Here is a 27,231-nt window from a genome sequence, read left to right on the forward strand (position 1 = left end):
GGGTGGGGTTAGAGATGCAAGTGGAAGGGATAGATTTTGTGAGGAGGCAGGAGATCGCTTGAGATACCGCTAGGAAGGATGGAAACACCGAAGAGGGGGCAGGAGGAGTGAGGGACTGCAGAGGAGCAGGGGAGATTTTAGGGCGAGCACAACTGATGATTCAATTTATCAGTGAAGCACTTGTCTAGGTCCTAAGCGACAAGAAACGGTGGGAGTGTGGAGGTGGGGTTTGAGGAGGGAGTCAAAAGTCAGAGTCAATAATGATGGGAAAATATTGTTGCCGGGCAATGAATGGGGCAGAATCAAAGCAGATGAGGATTATTATTACTATATGGTATTTGTTAAACACATACTATGTGTCAAACACAGTTCTAAGCACTAGGGTAGGTACAAGTTAATCAAGTTGGACACGGTCTCTGTCCCACCTGGGGTTCGCAATCTAAGTAGGAGGGAGAACAGGTACTGACTCTCCATTTAACAGATGAATGAGGAAATGGGCCCACAGAAGTTAAGTGACGTGCACAAGGTTACACAACAAGCAACTGGCAGAGGCAGATTAGAACCCAGATCCTTTCTCCCAGAGCCGTGCTCTTTCCACTAGGCCATGCTGCTTCCTTGAGCGAGTTGTCTACACCCATTGCCTTCAATTCCTCTCATCCAATTCTCTCCTCAACCCCTCCCATTCCCTTCACTGAATGGAATTTGAGATGGAAGATGTGTGCCTGGTGTCCGGATTCCCACCAGCGGCGCGCTGTGGCTCGAGCGCAGGAGCACAGGAAACATACTGCGGAGGTGAGGGGAGTTCAGTGGAGAGGGAGGCGTTGAGGGCATGGATTTTTGCATTGAGAGAAGGGAGGTCGGGTAGAAAGTCCAAATGGGGCATGGTGACTTTGAAAATTGGGGGGTCAAAATTCAGGCGATTTTTGAGGGGAAACCATACAGATTCAAGGGGAAGGTTTGTGTGTGTGGGAGGGGAGAGAGTGCAGGTAAGATTGTGGTCATAGAGTGGGATTTCAGAGTTGGTGAGGTTGGAGATTGTTTAGTGACTACCACAAAGTGACTATTAATTTGACTCTTACTATTCTAACATCCTGGGAATCGGCCAGGTAGCTGGGAAAAGGATGTTTAACTCTGCTGAGGTCCAAATACCACAGTCCTGTTGACGAAATTATCAGTCTCTGAAGGTTCGGGGGAAGCCCTCCCTTTATCGGTGTCTGTAAGCGACAAGGAAATCGTATCCGATCTAGGAAAATACTTTCAAAGGGTTGTGGGGGGGACGTCAGCTGTCTCTCAACTCCTAATTTCTCTCCCACATAATGTGGTTACATCGAGGCTCCTTAAAACCTAACACCTTGGAACGCCGGCCCTGCTCATGAGGAATTATTTATAAACAGTGTCATAAAGGAGTGCTCTGGTGCCAACAGTAATCAACTTCTTCAAACCACTTCAAAGAAAATCAAAAAACCTTTCCATCTACAGAGCCTTTTGAGGCTTAACTAGGAGCATGATTTCAAATTCACAAGAAAACCCTCAGGTATTGGAGCTTTAATACACAGCTTTCTTGGACAAACGTTTGATAAAAAACGAAGCGTACCATTATATACACCATCTCAGGCTTTAATATTGCCCAGGGCTACTGTAAACGTTCACTTTGTACTAAATCTGCTTTCCTCTCTGCTTAGGGGCTGGCAGCCAATGTGGCAGCAGCAGGCTGCCTCGATTTTCTCATTTGCACACTCTCCTGCATCCCGAGAGGCCTTCTCCCCCTCCGTCCCCGACCCCAGGCGCAGCACTGTGTGTTGTGTTTAACCCCTGCTCACCCAAAACTGCACCCAATTAGCAGTAGAAAGACAGTCTGGAATGCCAGTTAAAAAGGTCAGAGCTCAACTGGCAATTAACCAGGGAATCAAAGCTTCCGTCTTTTTTCGTCTCCCCTCAACTCCCTCACCCTACCACCCTCCTATTCCGCACCCCCCGTCGAGATACTTTCTGGTAAATCGGGTGAAAAAATTGGTTCTCTTGAGCTCTCCTGATCAATATCTCAGCCATCTGAATGACTTTGGCTTAAAAAAACCCACAACCACCTAAACAAAACATAACAAAACAAAAAACCCAAAAAAGTGCACCTTGTTCAAAGATCTTGGGCTTCAGCCAACGAATGACTTAGTTCCAGTAGCCATTTAAAAACTCCTGTCCATAACCAGCACTGGGGAGTGTTAGTCGTTTCACAGCACAGTGGGAACTGACCGGTAATAATAATGGTATTTGTTAAGCACTTACTATATGCCAAGCGCGATACTAGGCCCTGGGAAAGAAACAAGATAATCAGAGCAGACACAGTCCCTGCCCCAAATAAGGTTTAAAGTCTGAGGAAGAGGGAGAGTAGATATTTGATCTCCATTTAAAGATGAGGAAATGGAGGTCCAGAGAGGCAAGTGGCTTGCTCAAGATGACACAGCAGGCAAGTGACCGAGCTGGGATTAGAACCCAAGTCTTCTGACTCTCAGGCCCGGGTACTTTCTGCTGGGCTGGGACTCTCATCCAAGCCAAAGGTATCTGGAGCAATCTAAACCAGCCAGATAAAGATAATCTAAATACTAGCATCAAAATACTAAGTCAGAGTTGGCTCATATTTTTCTTCTTCCTCAGAATTCTTCCTCAGAATTGTCCATAAGGACAATTCAAAAGGGAAGAGGTTTATGCAGTAGCAGGGAGGCTCTAACTTAGCTCTGAGGAAACCCGTCCCAATTGGGAGTTGATTAAACACTGGAATGGGTTCCTGAAAGAGATTTTGAAATCTTCTTCCCAGGAGGAGACAGACACCTCCCTTGGTCGAGAAAAGTGTAGGTGCAGTTCAGCCTGGCTGCAGGGGAATGGATTAGATGACCTCAGGAGGGGCCTTGATCTAATTGGCACTGAGGTCCTCTGTGGCCTCTTGTTTGACGGAAGGGATGAAAGAGAAACCTTCTTGGTTCTCTTTGAACCCTACTGTGGGGAAACATCAAATAGCTTTTGGACAACTCTAGGCTCAGCAGGCTACTACATATTTACCAGCAATGAAAACCAAATTGCAACTCCATTAGTCCGCTGCGTGATTTCATTAATGCTGAAAATGAATTACATTACCACGGCCGGAATGGGCTGGGCACAAATTGCACAACTGGATTTTTTTTTTTTCAGTTTTGCAGCATTTCCCATTGACAGTGACCTGGATGATACCACGAGGCATCAAAAGCTTACAGCCTCTCTCGGCATCTCCAAGCATTAATTTCATTGATGCTCTGGTAGATCGCTTGTAATGGCTTGCTCTAAGGTTTGAAAGAAACATCAAAGCACCATGACACCAGTTCATCCTGACAGCTCATGCGGAACGGAAATGATAGTTCACTTGTGCATAGCCAAATATAATCTGCCGAAGTCTGACAGTTTGTAAATCAAATAATCTGACGAAATGTACAAGTGTTCCTTAGGCAAAATACATCTCTCCTCTTCAATTCATCAGGTTTGGGATGCCAATCAGGCAGACGCTGGGTTTCCTCAGCAGAGGCATCTCATAGCTTTGAAACTCATTAAGTTAAACTAATCCAAAAACCAGACCATCTGCCCAGCCAGGTACAACAAGAAACTAAATTCCTCGTTCTCCCTCCTCAAATTTGACAATTACTCTCGCCTCCTTAAAAGCCTTATTGAAGGCACGTCTCCTCCAAGAGGCCTTTCCTGATTAAGCCCCCCTTTCCTCTTCTCCCACTCCCTTCTGTGTCACCCTGAATTGCTCCCTTTATTCAACGCCCAGACCATATCTGTAATTTATTTATATTAATGTCTGTCTTCCCCTCTAGACTATAAGCTCACTGTGGGCAGGGAATGTCTCCGTTTATTATATTGTACTCTCTCAAGTCCTTACTATAGTGCTCTGCACAAAGTAAGCACTCAAATACGAATGGATGAATGTACGAATAAAAATAATAATGTTGGTATTTGTTAAGCACTTACTATGTGCAGAACACTGTTCTAAGTGCTAGGGTGGATACAAGGTGATCAGGTTGTCCCATGTGAGGTTCACAGTTAATCCCCATTTTACAAATGAGGGAACTATGGCCCAGAAGTGAAGTGACTTGGCCACAGTCACACAGCTGCCAAGTAGCAGAGTCGGGTTTCGAACCCATGACCTCTGACTCCCAGGCCCGGGCTCTTTCTACGGAGCCACGCTGCTCCCCTTAATAAACTTAGACCTGAGCCAAAGAGTTTCCAGACCGTAAGCTTCCCTTTGGATTGTAAGCTCATCCCTCTAGACTGTAAGCTTGCTGTGGGCAGGGAATTTACCTGTTATATTGTTGTGTTGTACTCTGCTAAGCGCTTAGTACAGTGCTCTGCACAACAGTAAGTATTCAAAAATGCAGTTAATTGTTAGTGATTTTTAACAATAGAAAGTATCAGATGGGGGCATAAAAAGCTTAATTGGTACCCTAAAGGCTTCCGAGACTTTCATTTTTTGGGGTTTGAGTCCACTTCTTTAATTAAAATCGATCTACCACCATGCTATTTCAAGTCATCCACTTTAATTAGAAAATGTTCTTTACCAGAAACCGAAGCATCTATTCCCCAGTTCTTCCACTCCATCTCCCTGCCACTTCCTTTTCCCCACATAAGGAGGAAATAATAATAACCATTTGCCAACTGCAAGAACGGGTCACATGACACTAGTATAATAATCAAGACCAAGCCATATGGAGTGGTGGCTCTTAGGTGCTTACCATGATCGTTATCTTGCTTCAGGTGGTTTATCATAAACTGGATAGGATCTTCAGGCCTATGAATCAGGATCGCTTCCAGCATGCTCTGAAAAGGAAATGAAATCAGATCAGAAGAAAGGAATGGTAGGTGACGGGAGATAGAAACAACTCCTAACCATTGGCTCGAAGATTGCCAGCTGTCTCCTCCTTACCTCTCCACTCCACAACGGTTCACGTACTTTCCTCCTCCCAAGCTAACCTTCTGGCTGTACCTCACTCTTAACTCTCCAGGTCTGGCACCCTGTCTGGAACTGCCCCTTCAAAGCAACTAAACTGCATAATAATAAAATCAGGAAGGGGGGGGGGAAACAGTATTTGTTAAGTGCTTACTACGTATCCTGCGCCGCACTAAACGTTGGGGTAAATAACCAGATATCCATATGTGACAGTCCCTGTCCCACCTGGGGCTCACAATTTAAATAGGAAGGAAAATAGGTATTGAATCCCCATGTTGCAGGTGAGAAGACTGAAGTACAGAGAAATTAAGTGACTCGCCTGAGGTCACACAGCAGGCAAGTGTCAAGATTAGAATTCAGATCCTAAGACTCTCAGACTGTGTTCCTTCCACTAAGCCTATTTCTCCTCACCTTCATTGCCAGGAGGCATTCTTCAACTAATCCCCAAACCTCAGATCTGGCCATCCCACTAGCCACCCTTAGTCCTTCTTTATGAACCGGTTTATTTATTCTAGTTACCTAATAATAATAATAATGGTGGTATTTGCTAACTGCGTCTCTGTTCCAAGCACTCTACTTATCTTGTCTTATGCTGTTGAGTCACCTCTGATCCGTAGCGACGCCATGGACACATCTCTCCCAGAACGCCCCACTTCCATCTTCAATCGTTCTGGTAGTGTCCAGAGAGTTTTCTTGGTAAAAATACAGCAGCGGTTTCCGCGCAGTCAACCTGAGTCTCCACCCTTGACTCTCTCCCCTGCCGCTGTTGCCCTCCACGGGTGAGTTTTGACCTGTAGCAGATTGCCTTCCACTCACTAGCCACTGCCCAAGCTCGGAACGGATATCCCTCTGCTTGACTCCCTCTCCCGCAGTTGAGACTGGCAGTTTACTGGAAACCCTCCAGGTACGACCCTGAGAGGGGAAGCACTCTACTAGATACATATTGGTCGCTCTTGTGTTACCCATTCAGCTGTGTTTGCCTGTCTTCCTAGCTTCCCTGCTACAACTCAAGCTACATACTTTCCTTCTCTAATGCCAGCCTATTCACTATTCCTCAATCTCATCTATCTTGCTGCCAACCTCTCACCCACATCCTGCCTTTGGCCTGGAACACCCTACCTCTTCGTATCTGACAGTTGATCACTTTCCTCACCTTCAAAGCCTTTAGTGAAGGCTCGGCTCCTCCAAGAGGCCTTCCCCGACTAGGTCCTCATTTCCTCTTCTCCCACTCCTATCTGCATCACCCTTGCTCTTGGATTTGTACTCTTTAGTCACCCCTCCCTCATCCCCACAGCATTTATGTACGTATCTATAATTTATTTATATTAATGTCAGTCTCTCCATCTAGACTGTAAAGCCTGTTGCGGGTAAGGAACGTGTCTACCAACTCAGTCACACTGTACTCTCCCAGTGCTTAGTACAGTGCTCTGCATAAACACTCAATAAATACAATTGATTAACCCCATTAGACTGTAGAATCCTCGAGTCTAGCAACCACAACGGGGAGTTTTTTCCTTCCCATTACCCAACCTTCCACCCACCCAACATGTCAACAGCCCTACATCCAGCTCCCTTCCCATAAGAATAACTGCTGTTTGAGAGAGAGGAAAGAGCAATATCATCTAAAGGTCTGTTTATTGAAAATGTGCATGTCTCAGGGTCATAAGAGGGCTCCCGACCCAGCTGAACCACTGTGGGCAAACCATAACCATTTTTGTCCTGAGTTTTTTCATCTGTAAAATAAGGGATAATATCTCATGGATGTTTTAAGGAAAACAGAAAAAAATGATATGAAAGCAACTTCGAAGAAATAAAATGCTATTTACAGTAGACATTTCCCTTGGCAAGCACTAGAGTTAGATTCCTAAAAGTCCCTATAGTTAGTAAAATAATGATGGGGAAGACCAAAAATTTATGGAATAAATAGGGCCAAAGGAATCCTATCTGTAGTCCCATTGCAAAGCCTTGTTACTAATCATGAGTCTCACAATGAACCCCAAAGTAAAATGCTACTTCATAAATGCTACACTTTCTAAACATTTCTTTTCTGAGGCAAGTTTGTTGGTTGTTTTTTTTTTTAATAGTACTTGTAAGGAACTTAATTGGGTGAAGCAATAAACTAAGCGATGGGGTAAATACAAGTTTATCAGGTTGCACACAGTCCCTGTCCCACCTGAAGCTCACAGTTTAAGTTTTGCCATTTTCTTCTCCAGTGAAATTACTTTCCTGATCTTCCTAAATTGCTCATTCTTTAAGTATCATAATTAAGGGTAACAAAAATCAGGGGGAAAAAAATGAAGGACAGGAAGCACAAAATGATGAGACTATTGAGATGGCAAGTGAGAAAGTGGATGACTCAAAATAGCAAGGTGGTAGGTAAATTACTCAAAACTATACGATGTGGTCACCAAAATGAATTACATGCATGGATATGCAAGACAGCAGTTGGAAAAATAGTACTTAATGAAGGAGATCTGAATCATCATATCTACTACAATTAAGGCTCTTTCCATAAAGTGAGAGTTATGTGGTCTAGTGGAAAGAGTCAGGACGTGGGTGCTAATCCCAGCTCCTCCACTTGTCAGCTGTGTGACCTTGGGCAAGTCAATTAACTTCTTTATGCCTCAGTTACCTCATCTGAAATATGAGGATTCGGCCTGTGAGCATGGGCTGTGTCCAACCTGATTACCTTGTATCTACCCCAGAGTTTAGAACAGTGCCTGACACATAAGTACTTAAATGTGATTAAAGAAAAAAGTGAAGCTTGTTGTGGGCAGGGAATGTGTCTGTTTAGAACAGTGCTTTGCACATAGTAAGCGCTTAATATCGGTATTATTATATCGTACTCTCCCAAGCGCTTAGTACAATGCTCTGCACACAGTAAGCACTCAAAAAAATACAACTGAATGAATGAAGCGATTCTATATGGACAGCAAAGGTAAAGAGCATAATATAAGACCCAGTTTCTGTTAAAACTCGAAGTCGTGCGTTAAAGTCAGATAGATACTTAGGAGAAATTCAAATGTCCATACTTCCACATGCTGACAACAGATAAGATGGGTTTGGGATGTTGAGCCGCTTCTAATAACGATGATATTGGTGAAATGTTTCTGATCTAAGCACTGGGGCTGAAACAAAATAATCAGGTGAGACACAGTCCCTGTCCCTCTTGGAGCTCACAATCTAAGAAGGAGGGAGAACAGGTATTTCATCCCCATTATACAGATGAAGAAACTGAGGCACAGAGAAGCTTAGTGTCTTTCCCAATGCCACAATAATAATAATAATAATATTGGTTTTTGTTAAGCACTTACTATGTGCAGAGCACTGTTCTAAGCACTGGGGTAGATACAGGGTAATCAGGTTGTCTCACGTGAGGCTCACAGTCTTAATCCCCATTTAACAGATGAGGTAACTGAGGCACAGAGAAGTCAAGTGACTTGCCATGGTGGAGCCAATATTAGAATCCAGGTTCTCTAACTCTCAGGTCTGTGGTCTTTCCTCTAGGCAACAAGGCTTTCAAAAAAAAAAATCCACTTCAAATGTATACTCAAAAAAATTTTTCTACATAGTTTCAAGTCGGGGCAGTTGGGGTGGTCCATAGTGCTCGGAAACTTTTCTGCAGAGCAGGAGCAGAAGGCACAGCCGAATGGAAAGAACACTGGCCGGGTGGGAGGGGGGCAGAGGTTGTGGGTTCTAATGCCGCCACTGCCACACATCTGCTGTGTGCCCTTGGGCAAGTCATTTAACTTCTCTGTACCTCAGTTAGCTCATCTGTAAAATGGGGATCAAGACTGTGAGCCCCATGAGGGACCGGGGACTCTGTCCAACCTGATGACCTTGTATCTACCCCACTGCTTGGCACATAGGAAGTGCTTAAATCACACAGTCGTTATTATTATTATCATTAATAAAGGCCACGACTCTGGATTCTCCTGCTGGTTTTGCAACCCAAGGAATTCTGATCCACTGCCCCTAAAGCCCCCACCCCACCAAAAGCAAGCTGCGAGCTAGAACGGCGATCCTTCTAAACTCTAAGCTCACGGGGGACATGGGACATGTCTATCAACCCTGCTCGTCGTGGGCAGGGAATGCCTCTATTTATTCTTCTGTTGGACTCTCCCAAGCGCTTAGTCCAGTGTTCTGCACACGGTGAGCACTCAGTAAGTAACTCTGGTATTTGTGAAACGCTTATTACGCCCCGGCCACTGTTCTAAGCGCTGGGAAAGAGACAAGGTCCCAGTCTTCATCCCCATTTTGCAGATGAGGTCACCGAGGCCCAGAGAAGTGACTCGGCTTGCCCAAAGACACACAGCTGAGGAGGGGGCGGGGCCGGGATTGGAACTCAGGACCACTTTCCACCAAGCCACGCTCCTTCTCTGCGATGAGTGCGATTGACTATTCTCCCGAGCGCTTGGTCCAGGGCTCTGCACGCATTCACTCACTCGATCGTATTTCCCGGGTGCCGAGCACTGTCCTAAACGCTTGGACAGTCCAATTGGACCACCGAGAGAGACCATCCCTGCCCAGCGACGGGCTCACGCCCTAAACACACGCTCAAGGCCACCGGTTGGGATTGCACGGGAACCAGCCGGGTGGCGGGCCTCGATATATCGCGATCCAGTCCTTGTGGTCGCGACAGAAGGAGGGGCGGGGGGGACCACATGGAGGCCGCCCTCCCCCGGGTCACCTGCATCAGCTCGAAGACGTGGTACTGATCGGCGTACAAGGCGATGGCCGGGGGGATGTGGTGCGGCCCGCTGGTGGCGTCCATCACGTCCAAGGAGACGGCTGCAGCCTCCCCTTAGCAACCGTGCACCGTTGCTAGGGACGCCTCCCGGCTCTGACGTCACCGCTCCGGCCCCGCCCACCGGACTCTGGGGACAAGGGGCCTGTTGGGGAGACATCCATCCAGCCATCCATCCCTATTTATTGAACGCTTACTAGGTGCAGAGCGCTGGACTAAGCGCTTGGAATGGACAATTGGGCATCCGAGACCATCCCTGCCCAACAACAGGCTCACAGGCTAAACGAGGGAGACAGGCAGCAAAAACAAATAGGCATTAATACCATCGTGATCCATAGAAACATAGAGATATACACATCATAAATAGAGTAATAAATGATGCATAGAAAGAGGCACCGGTGCTGTGGGGAGGGGAAGGGGGTAGAGCAGAAGGAGGGAGGAGGGGGAAGGGGGAGGAGGGGTAGAGGGAAAGGGAGGGCTCAGTCTGGGAAGGCCTCCTGGAGGAGGTGAGCTCTCAGTAGGGCTTTGAAGGGGGGAAGAGAGTTAGTTTGGTGGAGGGAGGGCATTCCATCCATCCAATTACATTTATTGAGTGCTTACTGTGTGCAGAGCATAATGATAATAATGTTGGTATTGGTATTTGTTAAGCGCTTACTAATAATAATAATGTTGGTATTTGTTAAGCGCTTACTATGTGCAGAGCACTGTTCTGAGGGCTGGGGTAGATACAGAGTAATCAGGAGGCTCACAGTTAATCCCCATTTTACAGATGAGGTGACTGAGGCTGTCCTAAGCGCTTGGAAAGTACAATTCAGCAACAGATAGAGACAAGCCCTACCCAACAACATGCTCCCGGTCTGGAAGCGGGGAGACAGACAACAAAGCAAGCAGACAGGCATCAGTAGTATAGAATATAGTTATTAATTATGGTATTTGGTAAGCACGTACTATGCGCCACAATTCTAAACTCTGGGGCAGATACGAGGTCATCAAGTTGTCCCCCGTGGGGCTCGCAGTCTTCATCCCCATTTTACAGATGAGGGAACTGAGGCCCAGGGAAGTGAAGTAGCCTGCCCAAGGCCACACAGCTGACAGGTGGCAGATCCGGGATTAGAACCCATGTCCTCTGACTCCCAAGCGCGGGCTCTTTCCACTAAGCCACGCTGAGTGATCCATCTATCCATACATACAATTAATCACTTGTATTTATTGAGGGCCTACTGTGTGCAGAGCATGGGACTCCAAGAGGCCTTCCCACACCAAGCCCCACTCTTTGAGAAACAGCATGGTATAGGGGCTAGAGCCCGAGCCTGGGAGTCAGAAGGTCCTGTGTTAATAATAATAATAATGTTGGTATTTGTTAAGCGCTTACTATGTGCCGAGCACCGTTCTAAGCGCTGGGGTAGACACAGGGGAATCAGGTTGTCCCACTTGGGGCTCACAATCTTAATCCACATTTTACAGATGAGGTCACTGAGGCACCGAGAAGTTAAGTGACCTGCCCAAAGTCACACAGCTGACAGGTGGCCGAGCCGGGATTCGAACCCCTGACCTCTGACTCCAAAGCCCGGGCTCTTTCCACTGAGCCACGCTGTGTTCTAATTCTGGCTCTGACATCTGGCTGCTGGGTGACTTTGGGCAAATCACTTCACTTCTCTGGGCCTCAATTACCTCATCCATAAAATGGGGAATAAGACTGTGAGAGTCCTGTGTGGGACAGGGAGTGTGTCCAACCTGATCATCTTGTATCTACCCCAGTGCTTAGAACGGTGCCTGGCATATAGTAAGCATTTAACACATGCCATAATAATAATAGTAATAATAGTAATTACTATTTTTCCTCATCTCCCATTCCCTTCTGCGTCACCCTGACTTGCTCCCTTTGCTCTTCCCCGCCCCCCTCCCCAGTCCCGAAGCACTTATGTATATATCTGTCATTTTATTTATTTGCATTGATGTCTATTTGTATCACTGTCCGTCTCCCCCTCCTCTAGACTGTGAGGGTGTTGTGGGCGGGGATCGGGTCACTCTTGATTGTTGTATTGTTTCTCAAGTCCTGTTGTTTCTCAAGCATAGTACAGTGCTCATCCCACGGTAGGCACTTAATAAATACGACTGAATGAGTTAAATGAATGAATGGAATAATCGCTTGGGTGAGTGCAGCACGATAATAACAGTAATAATTATGCTATTTGTTAAGAGCTTACTATGTGCCAGGTACTGTACTAAGCACCGGGATGGATACAACCAAATCAAATTCGACACACACCCTGTCGCACACAGGGCTCTCACAGTCTTCATTCCCATTTTACAGATGAGGGAACTGAGGCAGAGAGACATGAAATGGCTTGCCCAAGGTCACACAGCAGACGAGTGGCGGAACCAGCATTAGAATCCATGACCTTCTGACTCCCAGACCTGGGCTCTATCCACAACACCATGTTGCTCCTCAGCAACATATATAACAAATTCCCTACTCAAGACATGTCATGTCTCTCTTTCCACCCTCCCCCAAGTTGGGAGGGCAAGCAATCAATGCTATTTATTGAGCTCTTAGTGTGCGCTGAGAACTGTACTAAGCGCTCGGGAGAGTACAATATAACAGAGTTCATTCGTTCGTATTTATTGATCCCTTACTACGTGCAAAGCACCATACTTGGGAAAGCACACTAGAGTTGGTAGACAGGTTTCCGATCCACAACGAGTGTACAGTATAGAGGGGGAGACAGACGTTAGTATAAATACGTAAATTGAGAATATGTACAAAGGTTCTGTGGGGCTGAGGGAGGGGGTGAATAAAGGGAGTAAGTCCAACCGCGAGGGCCAAATCTCATCATAATTGTTGAATTTGTGCCAGGCCCTGTACTAAGTGCTTTACATAGTAAACCCTAAATTTACACACGTAAATTGGGTTGGACACAGTCTCTGCCCCGTGTGGGGTTTACAGTCAATCCCCATTTTCCAGGTAAGGTAACCGAGGTCCAAAGAAGTGAAGCGATTTGCCCAAGGCCACAAAGCGGACAAGTGACAGAGGGAGGATCAGAACCCATGACCTTCTGCCTCGCAGATCCGTGCTCTATCCACTAGGCCATGCTGCTTCTCACTGCTGACCAAGCCCTGAGCAAAATGACCCTTCCACCTGGGGGTTTGGACGACACAGTCACTCTCCCCCTCGCTCTGGCCCCAGGCTTTGGTCATCGCCCAAGATTCCGGGCCTAGCTGGGTCTGACGCGTGACCCGTTGCCATGGCAGCGGGGGAAACAATCCCCAGAGGCCCCGCCCCAACCCCCCCACTCCTGGCTCCCTGTCCTTACACCAGCCTCAGTTTCCAGTCACCAGTGTCGGCCGGGTTGCCGGGGAGCCACAGGGTTCGGCCGAGGCGCAGCAGTTCCATCCCGTTCCCGCGGGCCACCGGCACATCAGGAACATGGCCGGGTAAAGCAGATAGGGGGGAGGGGGCTTGGGGGAGGAATGAGAACCTTCTTAGAGCATCACTTACCTGAAAAGTGGGCAGAGAGAGAGCTCTTGAGCTGGAAAGCAAGCTGCTCGGGTCCCACGTGCGCTCCGAGGAGGAGGGCAACCAAGGGGAGGCTTGACCTCCCCTCCCTAAAGCTGGCCGAGTTGAGGGGTGGGAGAGCAGCGGGCTAAAGATTTGGAGGGCGCTGATGGGGAGGAAGAGGTATTTTCCATCTGGATCAGCTACTTTTAAAAGAGAGGAAGGGAATAGGAGTGGAAGGAAGATGAAGCGGAACTCAGCAATCCAAGGCAGCCTGAAACTCAGGCAGACATAAATCCTGCCCCGGCCTCAGGCTCAGTGGGTGTAGGGATGATGGCCCGGAGATGTCAGCATTGGCAGAGGAGGGCCATAAAAAAAATACAGTCCCGGTTAGGACCTCCGGCCAGAAGTGCCTGTGACAGCTCTCCGTAATCAGCCGAAGGGAGAAAGGTTGGGGAATGTGCCCGCCAGAGAAGCAGCGTGGCTTAGTGGAAAGAGCACAGGCCTGGGAGTATGAAGGACCTGGGTTCTGATCCTGGCTCTGCCACTTGTCTGCTGTGTGACCTTGGGCAAGTCACTTCACTGTGCCTCAGTTTCCTCATCTGTGAAATGGGATTAAGTCCATGAGCCAAGGACTATGTCCAACCTGATTACCTTATGTCTACTCTAGTGCTACAGTGCCTGGCACATAGTAAGGTTTAACAAACACTTTAAAAAATTAAGAAGAAGAGGGGGCATCTCACCCTGAAAGCCCTAGTACTAGGGAAGCAAAGCAACACCACCTGTGGAATCCCTCTCCCTTAGCTCAGTACATATGATAGGGACCTAGCTTCGTCACGCTTTTCCGTCTCTCCCGCCCTCTGCTCTCCCCCCTTCCCCTCCCCTCAGCACTGTGCATACTTGTATATATTATTTATTACCCTATTTATTTTGTTAAAGAGGTTATATCTCCATGATTCTATTTATCTTGATGATGTTGTCTTGTTTTGTTTTGTTCTGTTTTGTTTTGTTTTGCTGTCTGTCTGGCTCCCCTATTTAGACTATGAGCCCTTTATTGGGCAGGGATGGTCTCTATCTGTTGCCGAATTGTACACTCCAAGTGCTTAGTACAGTGCTCTGCACATAGTAAATGCTCAATAAATACCATTGAATAAATGGATGAATGCTATTTCTAAGTGAGGTGATGACACCAATGCCAGTCTTTGCCTTTTTATAGCTTATTAAGTCAACATTATTGCTCATATTCTTCAAATCATGCAATTCCACTACTTCCGTAGGAGCCACCCCAAACGCACAGGAATCATTTATCAAAACTGTATGAGAGACGGCACAAAAGGGGGGCGGGGGGAGTGGGGGAGTGAGAGGACAAGGAGGGGGAGAGAGCATAAGAAGGGGGGAAGGAGGGGGAGAGAGAAAAAGAGGGGAGAGAGAATAAGAAAGGGAAAGAGAAAGAGGGGAGAGGTAGAGAAGGGGAAAAAAAAAAAGGGGAGGGAGAGACAGAGAAAAGGGGAAGAGAGAAAAAGGGGGGGGAGAGAGAGAAGGGGAAAGAGAGAAAAAGGAGAAAGAGAAGAAGAAGAAGAAGGGGAAAGAAAGGAAGGGGGGGAGGGAGAGAGAGTGGAAGAGAGACCTGCCACAGGTCCTGAAATCCTCATGAAGCCACTTGTACTTCTAGAAATTGCAGAGCAAGAAATGGAGGGTGGAGAGGGCATGAAAGTTGATAGAGTGAACAGGTTTGAAAAAAAATCAAACCCAATCCCTGTCCCCAACCACCTTCATAAAATGCATCAGGGAATCTGGTGCTAATGCAATTCTTTAAGTCACAGCCAAATCAGCCTGGAAAAACTTTAAAAAATTCACTTGGAGATTGTTCTGGCCAGTGGTATCACCCAATTCCCCTTTTTATAATTACAAATGGAATTTGCTTTAAGAAAGTGATCAGTTTTGTTTTCCCAATTCAAGGACATATTATTATTAGTGTCAGAGTAGAACGCTACAAATATTTTTCCCATCACAAATTTTTTTCTCACTGAAAAGTATGGGCCTGGGAGTCAGAGGAACTGGTTTCCAAGCCTGGCTCTGACACTTGTCTGCTGTGTGATCTTGGGCAAGTCACTTAACTTCTCTATGCCTCAATTACCTCATCTGTAAAATGGAGATTAAGATTATGAGCCCCATGGGGGACATGGACAGGTCCAAACTGATTATCTTGTATCAACCCTATTGCTCAGTACAGTGCCTGACATACAGCAAGCACTTAAAAGCCATTAAAAAAAAATCAGGAAAATAGCAGAAGATGAATTCTTAATTCTCCCACTGGCTTTCTAGCTTTGGGAGATTTAGGTAAGCAAGATGGGTAAATAAACCAGGCTCAGCCAATTAACTTTAAATAAAAAACCCCAGAATAAGCAGCTTCATGATGGAGAGGACTGGATATGGGATGGTCCTCTATTTTAAACCTGCAACGACTCCTGAAGGCTAATCATTTTCTTTTTTGGTTCGATTTCCTTTATCGTCAAATCAGGGTAATGACACTTCGGTCAATCAATGGTATTTTATTAAGCACTTATTCTGTGCAGAGCACTGTACTAAGTGCTTGGGAGAGTATCAACCCTCTGCTTTAAAGTGCTGCAGAAGGTATAACGAAGCCTGTCACAAGCAAGCCATTCCTGTTTGCCACATGCTTTAATACTAGGAAAGATTGCCCAGAAATTGAGTAAGAAATGCCTCAAAGAAATAGCCTGAGAGTGAAGCCGATACTAGTTTTTCTAAAAGCTACACCAAATAATAGTAATAATAATGTGGTATTTGTTAAGCTCTTACTATGGGCCAGGCACTGTGCTAAGCTTGGGGTAGTACAAGCAAATCGGGTTGGACACAGTCCCTGTCCCAGTCTTAATCCCTGATTTACAGTTGAGGTAATTGAGGCACAGAGAAGTTAAGTGACTTACCCAAGGTCATGCAGCAGACAAGAGGCAGAGCCAGGATTAGAACCCATGTCCTTCTGACTCCCAGGCCCAAGCTCTAAAGAGGTAGAGAGACCCTGACTGTGGCATAATTGGGCATATCTTCCCCTCTACACTGTAAACTCATCGTGAGCAGGGAACCTGTCCGCCAACTCTCTTGCATTGTGCTCTCCCAAGCACTTAGTACAGTGCTCTGCACATAGTAAGAACTCAATAAGTACCACTGATTGATAGGAAAACCCTTTACAGCATGTCTTAACTTTATACAGTAAACAATTAATAGAAAGCTTCGCAAAAAAAGCCACTTGAACTCAAAAGAAGTCTGTTCATCTTGTGATTAGCAAGTGTTGCCCTTCACTTTCCAGACATCTCTAAAATGGCTTATATTTTCCCCTCATTTATTTGAAGCCCTAGGCATTTTCCAGAATAATGATGTAATCTCCTTTTGCAGCTCTGAAAAGTAGGAATCTATTAAAGCTAGCTTCCTGCTGGATAATCACTCCCTTTCCAGCCCAAATGGAGAGCAAGTACCCTGCCCTTGGTCTCATTTAGATGAGTTTAGTTGGCCCGACTCTCACTCCAGGTCTGGTACAGAGGCAAATCACTTTGGACAGCTTATTTTGGCCAGCTCTTAAATAGATTGGGCATGTCACAAGCAGGGGAAAAAAATAAAAGATGACTTTTATCTTCCTCTATCAAGAAAGGAAAGACCTGATTAGACTGTAAGCCCGTCAAAGGGCAGGGACTGTCTCTGTTACCGATTTGTACATTCCAAGTGCTTAGGACAGTGCTCTGCACATAGTAAGTGCTCAATAAATACTACTGAATGAATGAATAAAGCCTTTGGCAGATCAGGAAGCAATAGCATCCACAGCTGACCTGAGTTTTGGTAACAGAATGACTGTTCTGCTCTCCACCAGATAATTAAAATTCAACTCCATGGACCTGCAAGTTTAAGAGAGGAAAGATTTAGGCAGGCCAGATTAGATTGAGGACTTCCCTTCTTAGTAGCAACAGCATTTGAGCTCTTACTTTGTGCAGAACACTGAACTGGGCTCTTGAGAAACATACAGGCGCCAAGACTTGTCTCAAAACCCAGGGGCCGAACTAAGCTCTGTCAGCTTTGAGTGGGATGTATCCCTCAGGTGGTACCTGCCCAGAGCTCTACAGAGAAGTAGCGTGGCCTAACAGATACAGCACGAGCCCGAGAGTCAGAAGGACCTGGGTTCTAATCCCAGCCCCTCCACTTGTCCGCTGTGTGACCTTGGACAAGTGACTTCTCTAAGCCTCAATTCCCTTAACTGTAAAATGGGGATTGAGACTGTGAGCCCCATGTGCGACAGGGACTGTGCACTACCCGATTTGCTCATATCCACCCCCGCACTTAATACAGTGCCTAGCACAGAGTAAGCACCTCTATCTGCTGGATCACTCTGGGGTTAGGAGGGAGATACTCGGGGTCCCTTCCCAACTTTGGCGGTACCTTGTTGGGGTCAACTGATTGTAACCGGGGGTGGGCTCGTTTGACTTTAATTTCCCTCAAAGGCAAGACTCAGGAGACGTTTTCTCCATTAGCCTTCACCTCTCCCATCAGTGACCTGTAGATCTTCAAGGTCCTTCTGAAAACACATCTCCTTCGGGAGGCCTTCACTGATTAGTCTCATCTCCACATCCTCACTTGCTACTTCAGCACTTCCATACTGCTTAAGTACGTGGGCACTCACCCCCCTCAACATTTATGTACGTATCTTTATACACTTTTATTTCCTCTTATCTGTGATTTAGCATCTGTCTCCCCTAATGGATCATAAGCTCCTTGAATCAATCAGTGGTATTGTACAAATACTTATTGTGTGCCGAGTCCTGTACTAAGCACTTGAGAAAGCACAGAGTCGGCAGATACATCCCCCTGCACGCAAGGAGCTTACCGGTTAGAGGGGGAGGCGAACAATATAAACTACAGGTGGGTTCATAAATGCTGAGGGTGGGATGACTATCAAGGGGTAAAAGGATATGAATCCAACTGCATAGACAATGCAGGAGCGAGGTGGGAAGAGGACCTAATCAGGAAAGGCTCTTGGAGGATGGGACACCTTAAGGCTTTAAAGGTGAGGAGAGTGTATGTATAGGTACATATTTATTATTCTATTTATTTTATTAAAGATGTGCTTAGGTCTATAATCCTATTTATTTATATTGTTGCTATTGATGCTTGTCTACTTGTTTTGTTGTCTGTCTCCCCCCTTCTAGACTGTGAGCCCATTGTTGGGTACAGATTGTCTCTATCTGTTGCCAAATTGCATTTTCCAAGTGCTTAGGACAGTGCTCTACACGCAGTAAGCGCTCACTAAATACCACTGAATGAATGAGTGGTAGTCAGACCTATATGGGAGAGGTAGGGAAGATGGGAAAGGGGTTGGCAATGAAAGAGGAAGGGATTCTCTCTTCTATTTCTATTGTACTCTGCCAAGCACTTATGTGACTTTGGGCACGTCACAACTTCTCTGTGCCTCAGTTACCTCATCTGTAAAATGGGGATTCAGATTGTGAGCTCTGCATGGGGCAACCTGATTACCTTGTATCTCCCCCAGCACTTAAAACAGTGTTTGGCACATAGTAAACACTTAACAAATACAAACATTATTATAATAATCTGCAAACACTATGTGCTTGGAGAACATTATTAGTTGATTGTTTGATTAGCTGGTCACTGCTGGTTCTCCTCTTTATCATTCAGATCCTGAGCGTCTTCTCCCTTCCCTCTAACCGTATCCTCAGCTTCTTACCCAGATCTGGGGCCAGTGTTTCAGTCCCTCTTCCTAAAGACCCGAAGTTAATAATAATAATGTTGGTATTTGTTAAGCGCTTACTATGTGCAGAGCACTGTTCTAAGCGCTGGGGTAGATACAGGGTGATCAGGTTGTCCCACGTGGGGCTCACAGTTTTAATCCCCATTTTACAGATGAGGTAACTGAGGCACAAAGAAGTTAAGTGACTTGCCCACAGTCACCAGCTGACAAGTGACCGTAGGCAAGTCACTTCACTTTTCTGTGCTTCAGTTAAATCGTCTGTAAAATAGGAATTGAGACTGTGAGGCCCATGTGGGACAGGGACTATGCCCAACCCGATTTGCTTCTATCCATCCCAGTGCTCAGTACAGTGCCTGGCACAAACTAAGCACTTAACTAATGCCGCAATGATTATACTACAGCTTTAAACTACAATCCCTAAAGATTGTGAACTCCATGTGGTATAAGGACTGGGTCTCACCTGATTATCTACCCCAGCACTGAACTATTATTATTATTCAGACTGATAGGAACTGTGCAGTTTTGTAAGAGTTTGCCTCTTGGCTTGCATTCACCTCTTGCTTAGCCCTGCACACTGGTGCCCCTTTGGTTCCACCCGGAGAGTAGGTGGAAGAAGAAACCGATGGGGAGGATTCAAATCAACAGTTCAGTGGGGTTCACTTTTGCAAATTAGGCAACTTGGCTCCACTTCCTGACATTGGTGATGGGCAGTGCATCAGGGCCTTTAGGCCGAGCGAAGGGACTAGGAAAAACCTGAACCTTCCGACTTGAGGTAGAATGCATTGCCATACATCTGGGCATTCATCACATCAACCACTTTTTCCCTTCCTCCTTTCTTCTGTATAACTTTGAATGTAAAGATGTGAATGTAAATCTCCCCCGATTAGACCGTAAGCCCGTCAAAGGGCAGGGACTGTCTCTATCTGTTGCCGATTTGTCCATTCCAAGCGCTTGGTACAGTGCTCTGCACATAGTAAGCGCTCAATAAATACTATTGAAGTGGCGGAGCCGGGATTCAAACCCATGACCTCTGACTCCCAAGGCCGTGCTCTTTCCACTGAGCCACGCTGCTTCTCTGTCAACTCCCCTTTCTCCCACAGAAACCTCTCTCTGTGTCCCCCTTTCCATCTCCTTCCCCTCCCAGCTTTCGTTTCCTCTCAGAAGCCAGTGCTGAACCCTTTTGGGCCCCAGCCTTGCTTCCCACTGGCTAATACAGAAGTATGGCTCCCTCGGGCCTTTTCAGGACAGTTCTGTGATACATTGCCCCATTATGTTTACAGTAGACCCACTCGGGTTTATTGCATCTGATTGTCAGTGGTCCCTCCTGGCTTTCTTTCCTTCATTATGACTCTGCTGACTTACTGCTTCAGAGGTCTGGGGTGGCGGCGCTTTCCCTTTGCACTCCCCCACTCTGCCTGGCAGGAACCTGTCAAGCTAAATGGGCTTGTTTTTCCATTTCCACATAGGGAAGTAGCGTGGCGTAGTAGAGAGAGCCCCGGCCTGGAAGTCAGGTCACGGGGTCTAATGGCTCTACCACTTCTCTGCTATGTGACCTCGGGCAAGTCACTTCACTCCTCGGAGCCTCAGTTACCTCATCTGTAAAATGGGGATCCAGACCGAGACCCACGTGGGACAGGAACTGGGTCCAACCCCATTTGCCTGTATCCACCCAACACTTAGTACAATGCCTGGCACATAGTAAGTGCTTAACAAATATCATAGTTATTAATATTACTACTTTCCCTACCTTCCTTGGAGGGGGTGTTCAATATGAAGTGCGTCACACCATCTTAAATGTCAATCTCTTCCTTGGGCTTCAGTGCATGATGCCCAGTGAGATCATAAATGGATTTCAGTTTTTCATCTATAAAATGGGGAGAAATGAGGATGATCCTGGAGAAGGGGTGGTTGTCTCTCCCCATGGAGGGAGCAACCAAGTCTAGGCAGCCCTGGTGTTATCATTGATAACAAGTACATGTCCTTAAACTCTGTAATTTCCCCTATCTAGTTTAATGTCTGTCTCCCCTTCATGACTGCAAACTCATTGTAGGCAGGGAGCACCTGTACTCACCCTGTTGTATTGTACTCTCCCCAGTGCTTAGTACAGTGCTCTACACAGTACAGTGCTCCCACCAAGGGCACTAAGTGTCTAGCACTAGAGATTTCCACTAAAAAGAGGAAGCCTGGGGCCTTGTCTGTCCAGTGTCCATGATCAAACTCTTCCCCTTTCCTGGGTTGCTGTGGGTCATCCTGGGCCCAGGGACAAGATAAAATAATTTAGGCTGTTATGAAAAACTGTCCTAACTTTACCCCATCAAGGGTACCCTCCTTCCTACACAGCCCAGCTCCTCCATAAGTCCTGAAAGCAATTCATCAGTGGGATTTAGTAAAAATCTCTGCACACCTTAAACACTCTGTGCAAAGCACTATTCTAAGCAACTGGGAAGAGTACAATGCAACTGAGTTGGTAGACATGTTATCTGCCTACAATAAGCTTATAGCCTAGAAGGGGAAAAGGAACTTTAAGAAACCCATACCTATGGGCATATCATCTTGTCTCTACCTCAGTGCAATCACTTAATGCCATTTTTATAACAAGATGGAATTGTGTTTGGATAGCTTGGCCAGACACACTCCAATTTGCTCAGCAGTCACTGGCATTTATTGAGTGCTCTGTGCAGAGTCCTGAACTTGGTGCTTGGGTAGCCATACTATTTCAACCAAGAGAAGCAGTGCGGCCTAATGGAAAGACCACGGGCATGGGAGTCAGAGGACCTGGGTTTTAATTCGTACTCCACACTTACCTGCTTCTTAGGCTGAGGCAAGTCACTTCATTTCTCTGTGCTTCAGTTCCCTCATCCACAAAATGGGGATTCGATACCTGTTCTCCCTCCTATATGTGAGCCCCGAGTAGGACCTACTGCCTCCCAGGCCCCTACTCTATCCACTAGCACTTAGTATCGTGCTTGACACATAGTAGGCACTGTAATAATGTTGACAACAACAATAATAATAATAATGATTCAGTTAACTGACCATTCCATTAAACCACTCTTTACCCACTTTGATAGCTACAGCCATGCAGGTCCAGATCACAGACTGTTGTCCAAGCAGCCTATTGGGCCTCCTATTCCACACAGCAGCATGACCTAGTGGATAGAGTATGGGCTTGGGAGTCAGAAGGTCCTGGGTTCTAAACCTGGATTTGCCACATCTGCTGTGTGATTTTGAGCAAGTCATAACGTCTCTGTGCCTCGGTGACCTCATCTGTAAAACGGGGATCAAGACCGTGAGCTCTGCGGAACAGGGACCGTGTCCAACGCGATCAGCTTGTACCTACTCCAGTGCTTTGTGCGGTGTCTGGCACAAACTAAGTGCTCGAATACTACATTATTATTAAAGCCTGAGACTCCGAGAACACATGTAGAATTGACATGTGTTCACTCAGGTCAAACTTAACATCCTGTCCTCCCCAGGGGCTCAAAAGACAGCATCCCCCTCCTCCTCATCGTTCTTATGTCCATCCAGGAGGAAAATAAACGAAGCGAAGGAATTTCTGCGGAACATAGAACAGACCTACAAACTCTTCCAGCAGCAGCAGTTCACTTTCGTCATGGCCTTGGAGCACACCCGAGAGAATGCCCACGACAAGATCAGGCCTGTTTCAAGCATTGGGCAGGTAGGGCGGGCACAAGTCCTCAGCCTCTTTTTTAATGCTAAATCAATACTGTCTTAGCGAGATAGGGACAGATCTCTATGGAAAGGATTTTAGTGACTCAGCCTACTTTCCCATCTCTGTCGAGAAGGAAAGGTCCGGATTCCCGTCTTGTTTTAGGATCTCCCTGTCGCCCCAACACTGGGGCTGGGTCCCTGGTTTGGGGTAGCAACCGGCATAGGGACTTAAACCGGCAGCTCGCCCCAAATTCCATCATGCAACTATCTCGGCAAACAAGCAGCAGCAGGAGGGACCTGTTCTCCATTAATAAGCCAGAGACAGAACCTTTCAGGTACAAGCCCCTTTTGTGGGGGACCCCCCCCCCGGGTAAATAATAATAATAATAATAATAATGATGGTATTTGTTAAGCAGGCGAGACAGATTAGATGGTAAGACTTTGTGAGTCTAAGGGTTCTTAGTGCTGGGGTGACTTGCCCAAGAAGGCCAGTCATCTGAGTGTTTACTGTGTGCAGAGCACTGTAATAATGTTGGTATTTGTTAAGCACTTACTATGTGCAGAGCACTGTTCTAAGCGCTGGGGTAGATACAGGGTAATCAGGTTGTCCCACGAAAGGCTCAGTTAGTCCCCATTTTACAGATGAGGTAACTGAGGCACAAGTTAAGTGACTTGCCCACAGTCACACAGCTGACAGGTGGCAGAGCCGGGAGTCGAACTCATGACCTCTGACTCCGAAGCCCAGGCTCTTTCCACTGAGCCACGCTGCTTCCCCTGTACTAAGCGCTTGGGAAAGTACAAGGTAACAATAAACACGTTCCCTGCCCACAATAAACTCAGTCCCTTAAAAAAGGGTTGCTTAAGTGCTTACTATGTTCCAAGCACTGTTCTAAGCACTGGGGAAGATACAGGTTAATCAGGTTGGACGCAGTCCCTCTCCCACATGGGGCTCACACTCATCCCCATTTTACAGATGAGGTCACAGAGGCCCAGAGAAGTGAAGTGACTTCCCCAAGGCCACAGAGCAGACATGTGGTGGAGCAGGGATTCCAACCCAAATCCTTCTGACTCCCAGGCCCATGATCTATTCATTCCGCCACACTGCTTCTCCCTAGCACTTACTGAGAATGTCATTGACATCCATCACTCTAGAAAGCATTAAGAGGCAGGGGGATAGACTGGATGACCTCCACAATCTTCCCAGCTGGTAGATGCTCTGCCAGAACCTCCCTCGTTGCAGCTAGCAGGCACCTCTGCCTGCCGTAGCATGAGGCCCTATGCAACGAAGGCAAATAGGTCATCGAAACAACAGGGTCAGAGATTCAAGTTGCAGCCAAGGATTTTGTTACCAAGGAAGAAAGGGTAGAGAGGCGGCCCCGGCCTGCTGGAACCAGAGGCTGCGAGGCAACAGAAACATACCACACCTGTCCTTGGCTGAGATCAAAGAGCTACATAGGATGCCCAGGGCTGTGTACAACCAATGCTAATAATGATAATATTAATAGTGACTTTTTTTGTTAAGCAGTTACTATCCAAGCACCATAAGAAGAACTGAGGGAGAGACAAGATAATGAGGTCCCCCACCGGGCTTACCTAAATAGGACTATAAGCTCGTTGTGGACAGGGAATGTGTCTGTTTAATGTTGCATTGGACTTCCCCCAAGTGCTTCGTAGAGTGCTCTGCTCACAGTAAGCGCTCAACTACGCTTGAACGAAGTAGGAGGGAGAACAGGTATTGAATCCCCATTTTGCAGATGAAGGAACAGACCCAGAGACGTTAGGCAGGATTAGAGCACGGGTCCTCTGACTCCCAGGCCCATGCTCTTTCCCCTAGGCCACGTTGCTTCTTCATGTTGACTTGGGAGGAAGGAGAAGAGTTAAACTATTTTTTTTTTGGTATTTTACACACAAAGGCCCCAACACCGCAGGCCCCCCCTCCCCCCCCAATAAACCCCTGTTGTGAGAGTGAGCTTGGGTGGCCCATCTCGAGTTCTACCGGCATGAATGTTGATGTGCGGATTTGTGATTAGGTGCAGAATTACATGGACCACCACTGTAACAACAGCACTGACCAGCGGGTCCTGCTCATGTTCCTGGACATCTGCACAGAGATGAACAAGTTGTGCCAGCAGTTTGAAACCCTGCATCCCGGCACCGCGACCACCAACTCCATCCTCGAGAAATGCAAAGCCCTCGTCAGCCACGGCAACGACCTGAGCACGCTCAGGGCTAAGTAGGTGCCCCTGCTCCTCCTGGCCGAAGCCCGGGGTGCTCTGGGATAGCCAGACCCGATCCCCATCTCCGAGGGGGGCTTCGACTTCCATATGCCCAACTTCCATAGGCCCTAGGCCCTCCCGAGGAGTCAAAGTCCCTTTTGCCCAAGGGCCAAGTCTCGGTTCTAAGGGAAGCTCACCCGGCTCCAATGTTTAACTTCTACCTCCACTGCCCTTGGGCTTGTTCTTCAAAGGGATCTTTCGATGAGTTCTTACCCTTGCTGCACTTAACCATTCACCCCGACTGAGATGAGGATGGGGCGGGGTTAGAAGGTCTGGAAGTAGAGGTAGAAAAGAGGTCCACTTGCCGCAACAGCATCTCCGTGACGCTTCGGTTTCGGAGCATGTGGAGCAGAGAAACTGTGAAACTTGTTAAGAGTTTACTATGGTCCCAGGCAGCTTTCTAAAGCGCTAGGGTGGATAAAAGTTAATCGAGTTGTCCCATATGGGGCTCTCACTCTTAATCCTCATTTTACAGATGAGGGAACTGAGGCAGAGAGAAGTGAAGTGGCTTCTCTTCGGTCACACAGCAGACAAGTGGCCAAGCCGGGATGAGAACCCGTGTCCTTTTGACTCCCGGCCCGTACTCCATCCGCCAAGTCACGCTGTTTCTCTCTCTCTGATCTTCCTCCTAACGCCCACACTGACCGTCTCAACTGCTCGTCCCGGGCCCAGCCTCAGACCCGCAGAAAGCCTGACTCGCTGACAACTGGAGAGGGGAGAGAGGGTGGAGCTGGGTCAGACGTGGGTACCCCTAATGGTCAGGGGCCTGCTTGACCCTCCTGCACCTTCTTCCTGACCTTCAGGTATCCCCACGATGTGGTGAACCACCTGAGCTGTGACGAGGCTAGGAACCACTACGGCGGTGTGGTGAGCCTTATCCCGGTCGTGCTGGATTTGATGAAAGAGTGGATCGCCCAGACAGAGAAGCTCCCTCGTAAAGCCTTGCAGCAGCAGCAAGTGAGTGCCACGCAGACTGATTTCCTGAACATTGAGGAAGGCAGAGACCACCGTACTTACCAGACCACTGCCACCCAAACCTCATTTAAGTGCAAGACAAACAGGGTCACTAAACAGGACGATGCCACACCCAGAGGGCCAGACCTAAGGAGAAATTCCAAGCCTCCCTGGAGACCTCCTGGTATAACCATGCAGTAGATACTGAGTCGCTATTCACGGGAACAGCGGGGTGGGGGGGACGTTTGCGGGTTTCTCTCAGCGCTTACTAGCTTCCCCCCCCCCCCCCGCACTTAATCCACCACCCACATCCTTACCACCTCTTGGGGCAAAATGTCACTTCACAGCCACCTCTTCCTCCCTTCCTCTCCGCCAGCACGCACTTCAGCCAAATCCCACCTGCCTCGGCTGAAGAGGGTGTCCGCAGAGGGAGGGTAAGCAAAGGGAAAGATATGTTACCTGTTTGTTTCCCACCTGGTGTTCCCCGGTTTCCTTAACTCCTCCAACACAGGGGAGCGGGAGGGAGGACAGAAGCAAATCATTGCAGTCCTTTGAAACCTGCCAGTCTGTCCACTGACACCTGGAAACTACCGTGTCCTCGGCTGGTCCCTTTCCCAACCGTGGGCCTCCTTGGTTATCTTGGGCAAGTCATTTAAATGACACCGAACCTCAGTTTTCCCTGCTATAAAATGGGGATAGGACTCGCTTCCCACCTCATTGTGAAGGATTCATGAGTTTTCAGACTGTATGGGGCCCATCCTTTGGAAGAAAGGTCACTGGTCGATGGTTATCACCTATGAGGGGGGATGGAAGGCAGACGGTCAAGTCGATCCTGAACCCGTGGCGCTACGCGGGTCTGCTGCCACTTGTCACTCGGGAGCTAGCGGCTTGAAAGGTGTCCCTTGCCAGGACTGAGGTCTGATTGTTGGTTTTCTCCTTTGCACAGGTGACTTAGCTACTGTCTCTTGCTTCAAGGAAAACAGTTGAGAATAAAATGCTCCACTACCTTTCTGGCCGGCTAACTTTTGGGATTGGTCCACGAGACATAAGGCTGGGGTCCTGGTCTAACACTTGTCCTTCCCCATTCCTTATTTGAGAGGTATTAACATAATGGCGATTCAATTTCCTTACCAGAAATATTGATGTATTCATAAGAAAAACTAAGCAAAAGGCCCACTCAGCCTAGAGTTCCACCTTGGGGAATAGGGAGAAAAAGGAGCCAAGAGGAACAAATCAGCAAGGCCTAGTGGAGAGTGCACGGATCTGGGAATCAGAAGGACCTGGGTTCTAATCCTGGATCTGCCACTTGTTTTTGCCATGTGACCTTAGGCAAGTCACGTCACT

The 27,231-nt window shown here is 47.3% G+C and overlaps 2 protein-coding genes across 3 annotated transcripts in view; one reads left to right on the forward strand and one right to left on the reverse strand.

The window, feature by feature from the left end:
* Window positions 1–9,788, reverse strand: part of AK8 (adenylate kinase 8) — a 139,003-nt gene extending 129,215 nt beyond the window's left edge. The window contains exons 1-2 of the mRNA XM_029062243.2: window positions 9,660–9,788; window positions 4,755–4,839 (exon numbers count right to left, since the gene is read on the reverse strand). Coding sequence (XP_028918076.1) covers window positions 4,755–4,839; window positions 9,660–9,743 — 169 coding nt within the window. The 5' untranslated portion in view covers window positions 9,744–9,788. The remainder of the gene's footprint in view (window positions 1–4,754; window positions 4,840–9,659) is intronic.
* A 3,194-nt stretch (window positions 9,789–12,982) lies between these two features.
* On the forward strand, window positions 12,983–26,898 carry SPACA9 (sperm acrosome associated 9). 2 transcript variants are annotated; one of them, XM_007672771.3, is made up of 5 exons: window positions 12,983–13,151; window positions 22,514–22,664; window positions 24,688–24,890; window positions 25,737–26,071; window positions 26,834–26,898. In XM_007672771.3, the coding sequence occupies exons 1-5, from the start codon at window positions 13,144–13,146 to the stop codon at window positions 26,872–26,874; spliced, it is 738 nt and encodes a 245-aa protein (XP_007670961.1). In that variant the 5' UTR covers window positions 12,983–13,143; the 3' UTR covers window positions 26,875–26,898. The 2 variants fall into 2 exon arrangements, with proteins under 2 accessions (XP_007670961.1, XP_001511487.2); XM_001511437.5 differs by having other exon boundaries at window positions 12,987–13,151; window positions 25,737–25,890.
* Window positions 26,899–27,231: the final 333 nt, after the last annotated feature.

Source organism: Ornithorhynchus anatinus, chromosome 4 (assembly GCF_004115215.2).
Source record: "Ornithorhynchus anatinus isolate Pmale09 chromosome 4, mOrnAna1.pri.v4, whole genome shotgun sequence".
NCBI lineage: Eukaryota > Metazoa > Chordata > Mammalia > Monotremata > Ornithorhynchidae > Ornithorhynchus > Ornithorhynchus anatinus.

Bases quoted from the DNA above. Each gene is read 5' to 3' on its own strand.
- SPACA9 (XM_007672771.3), top strand. The intron at 24,891-25,736 runs GTAGGTGCCCCT...CCTGACCTTCAG, and splicing joins CTGAGCACGCTCAGGGCTAA to GTATCCCCACGATGTGGTGA. The intron at 26,072-26,833 runs GTATAACCATGC...TCCTTTGCACAG, and splicing joins GCCTCCCTGGAGACCTCCTG to GTGACTTAGCTACTGTCTCT.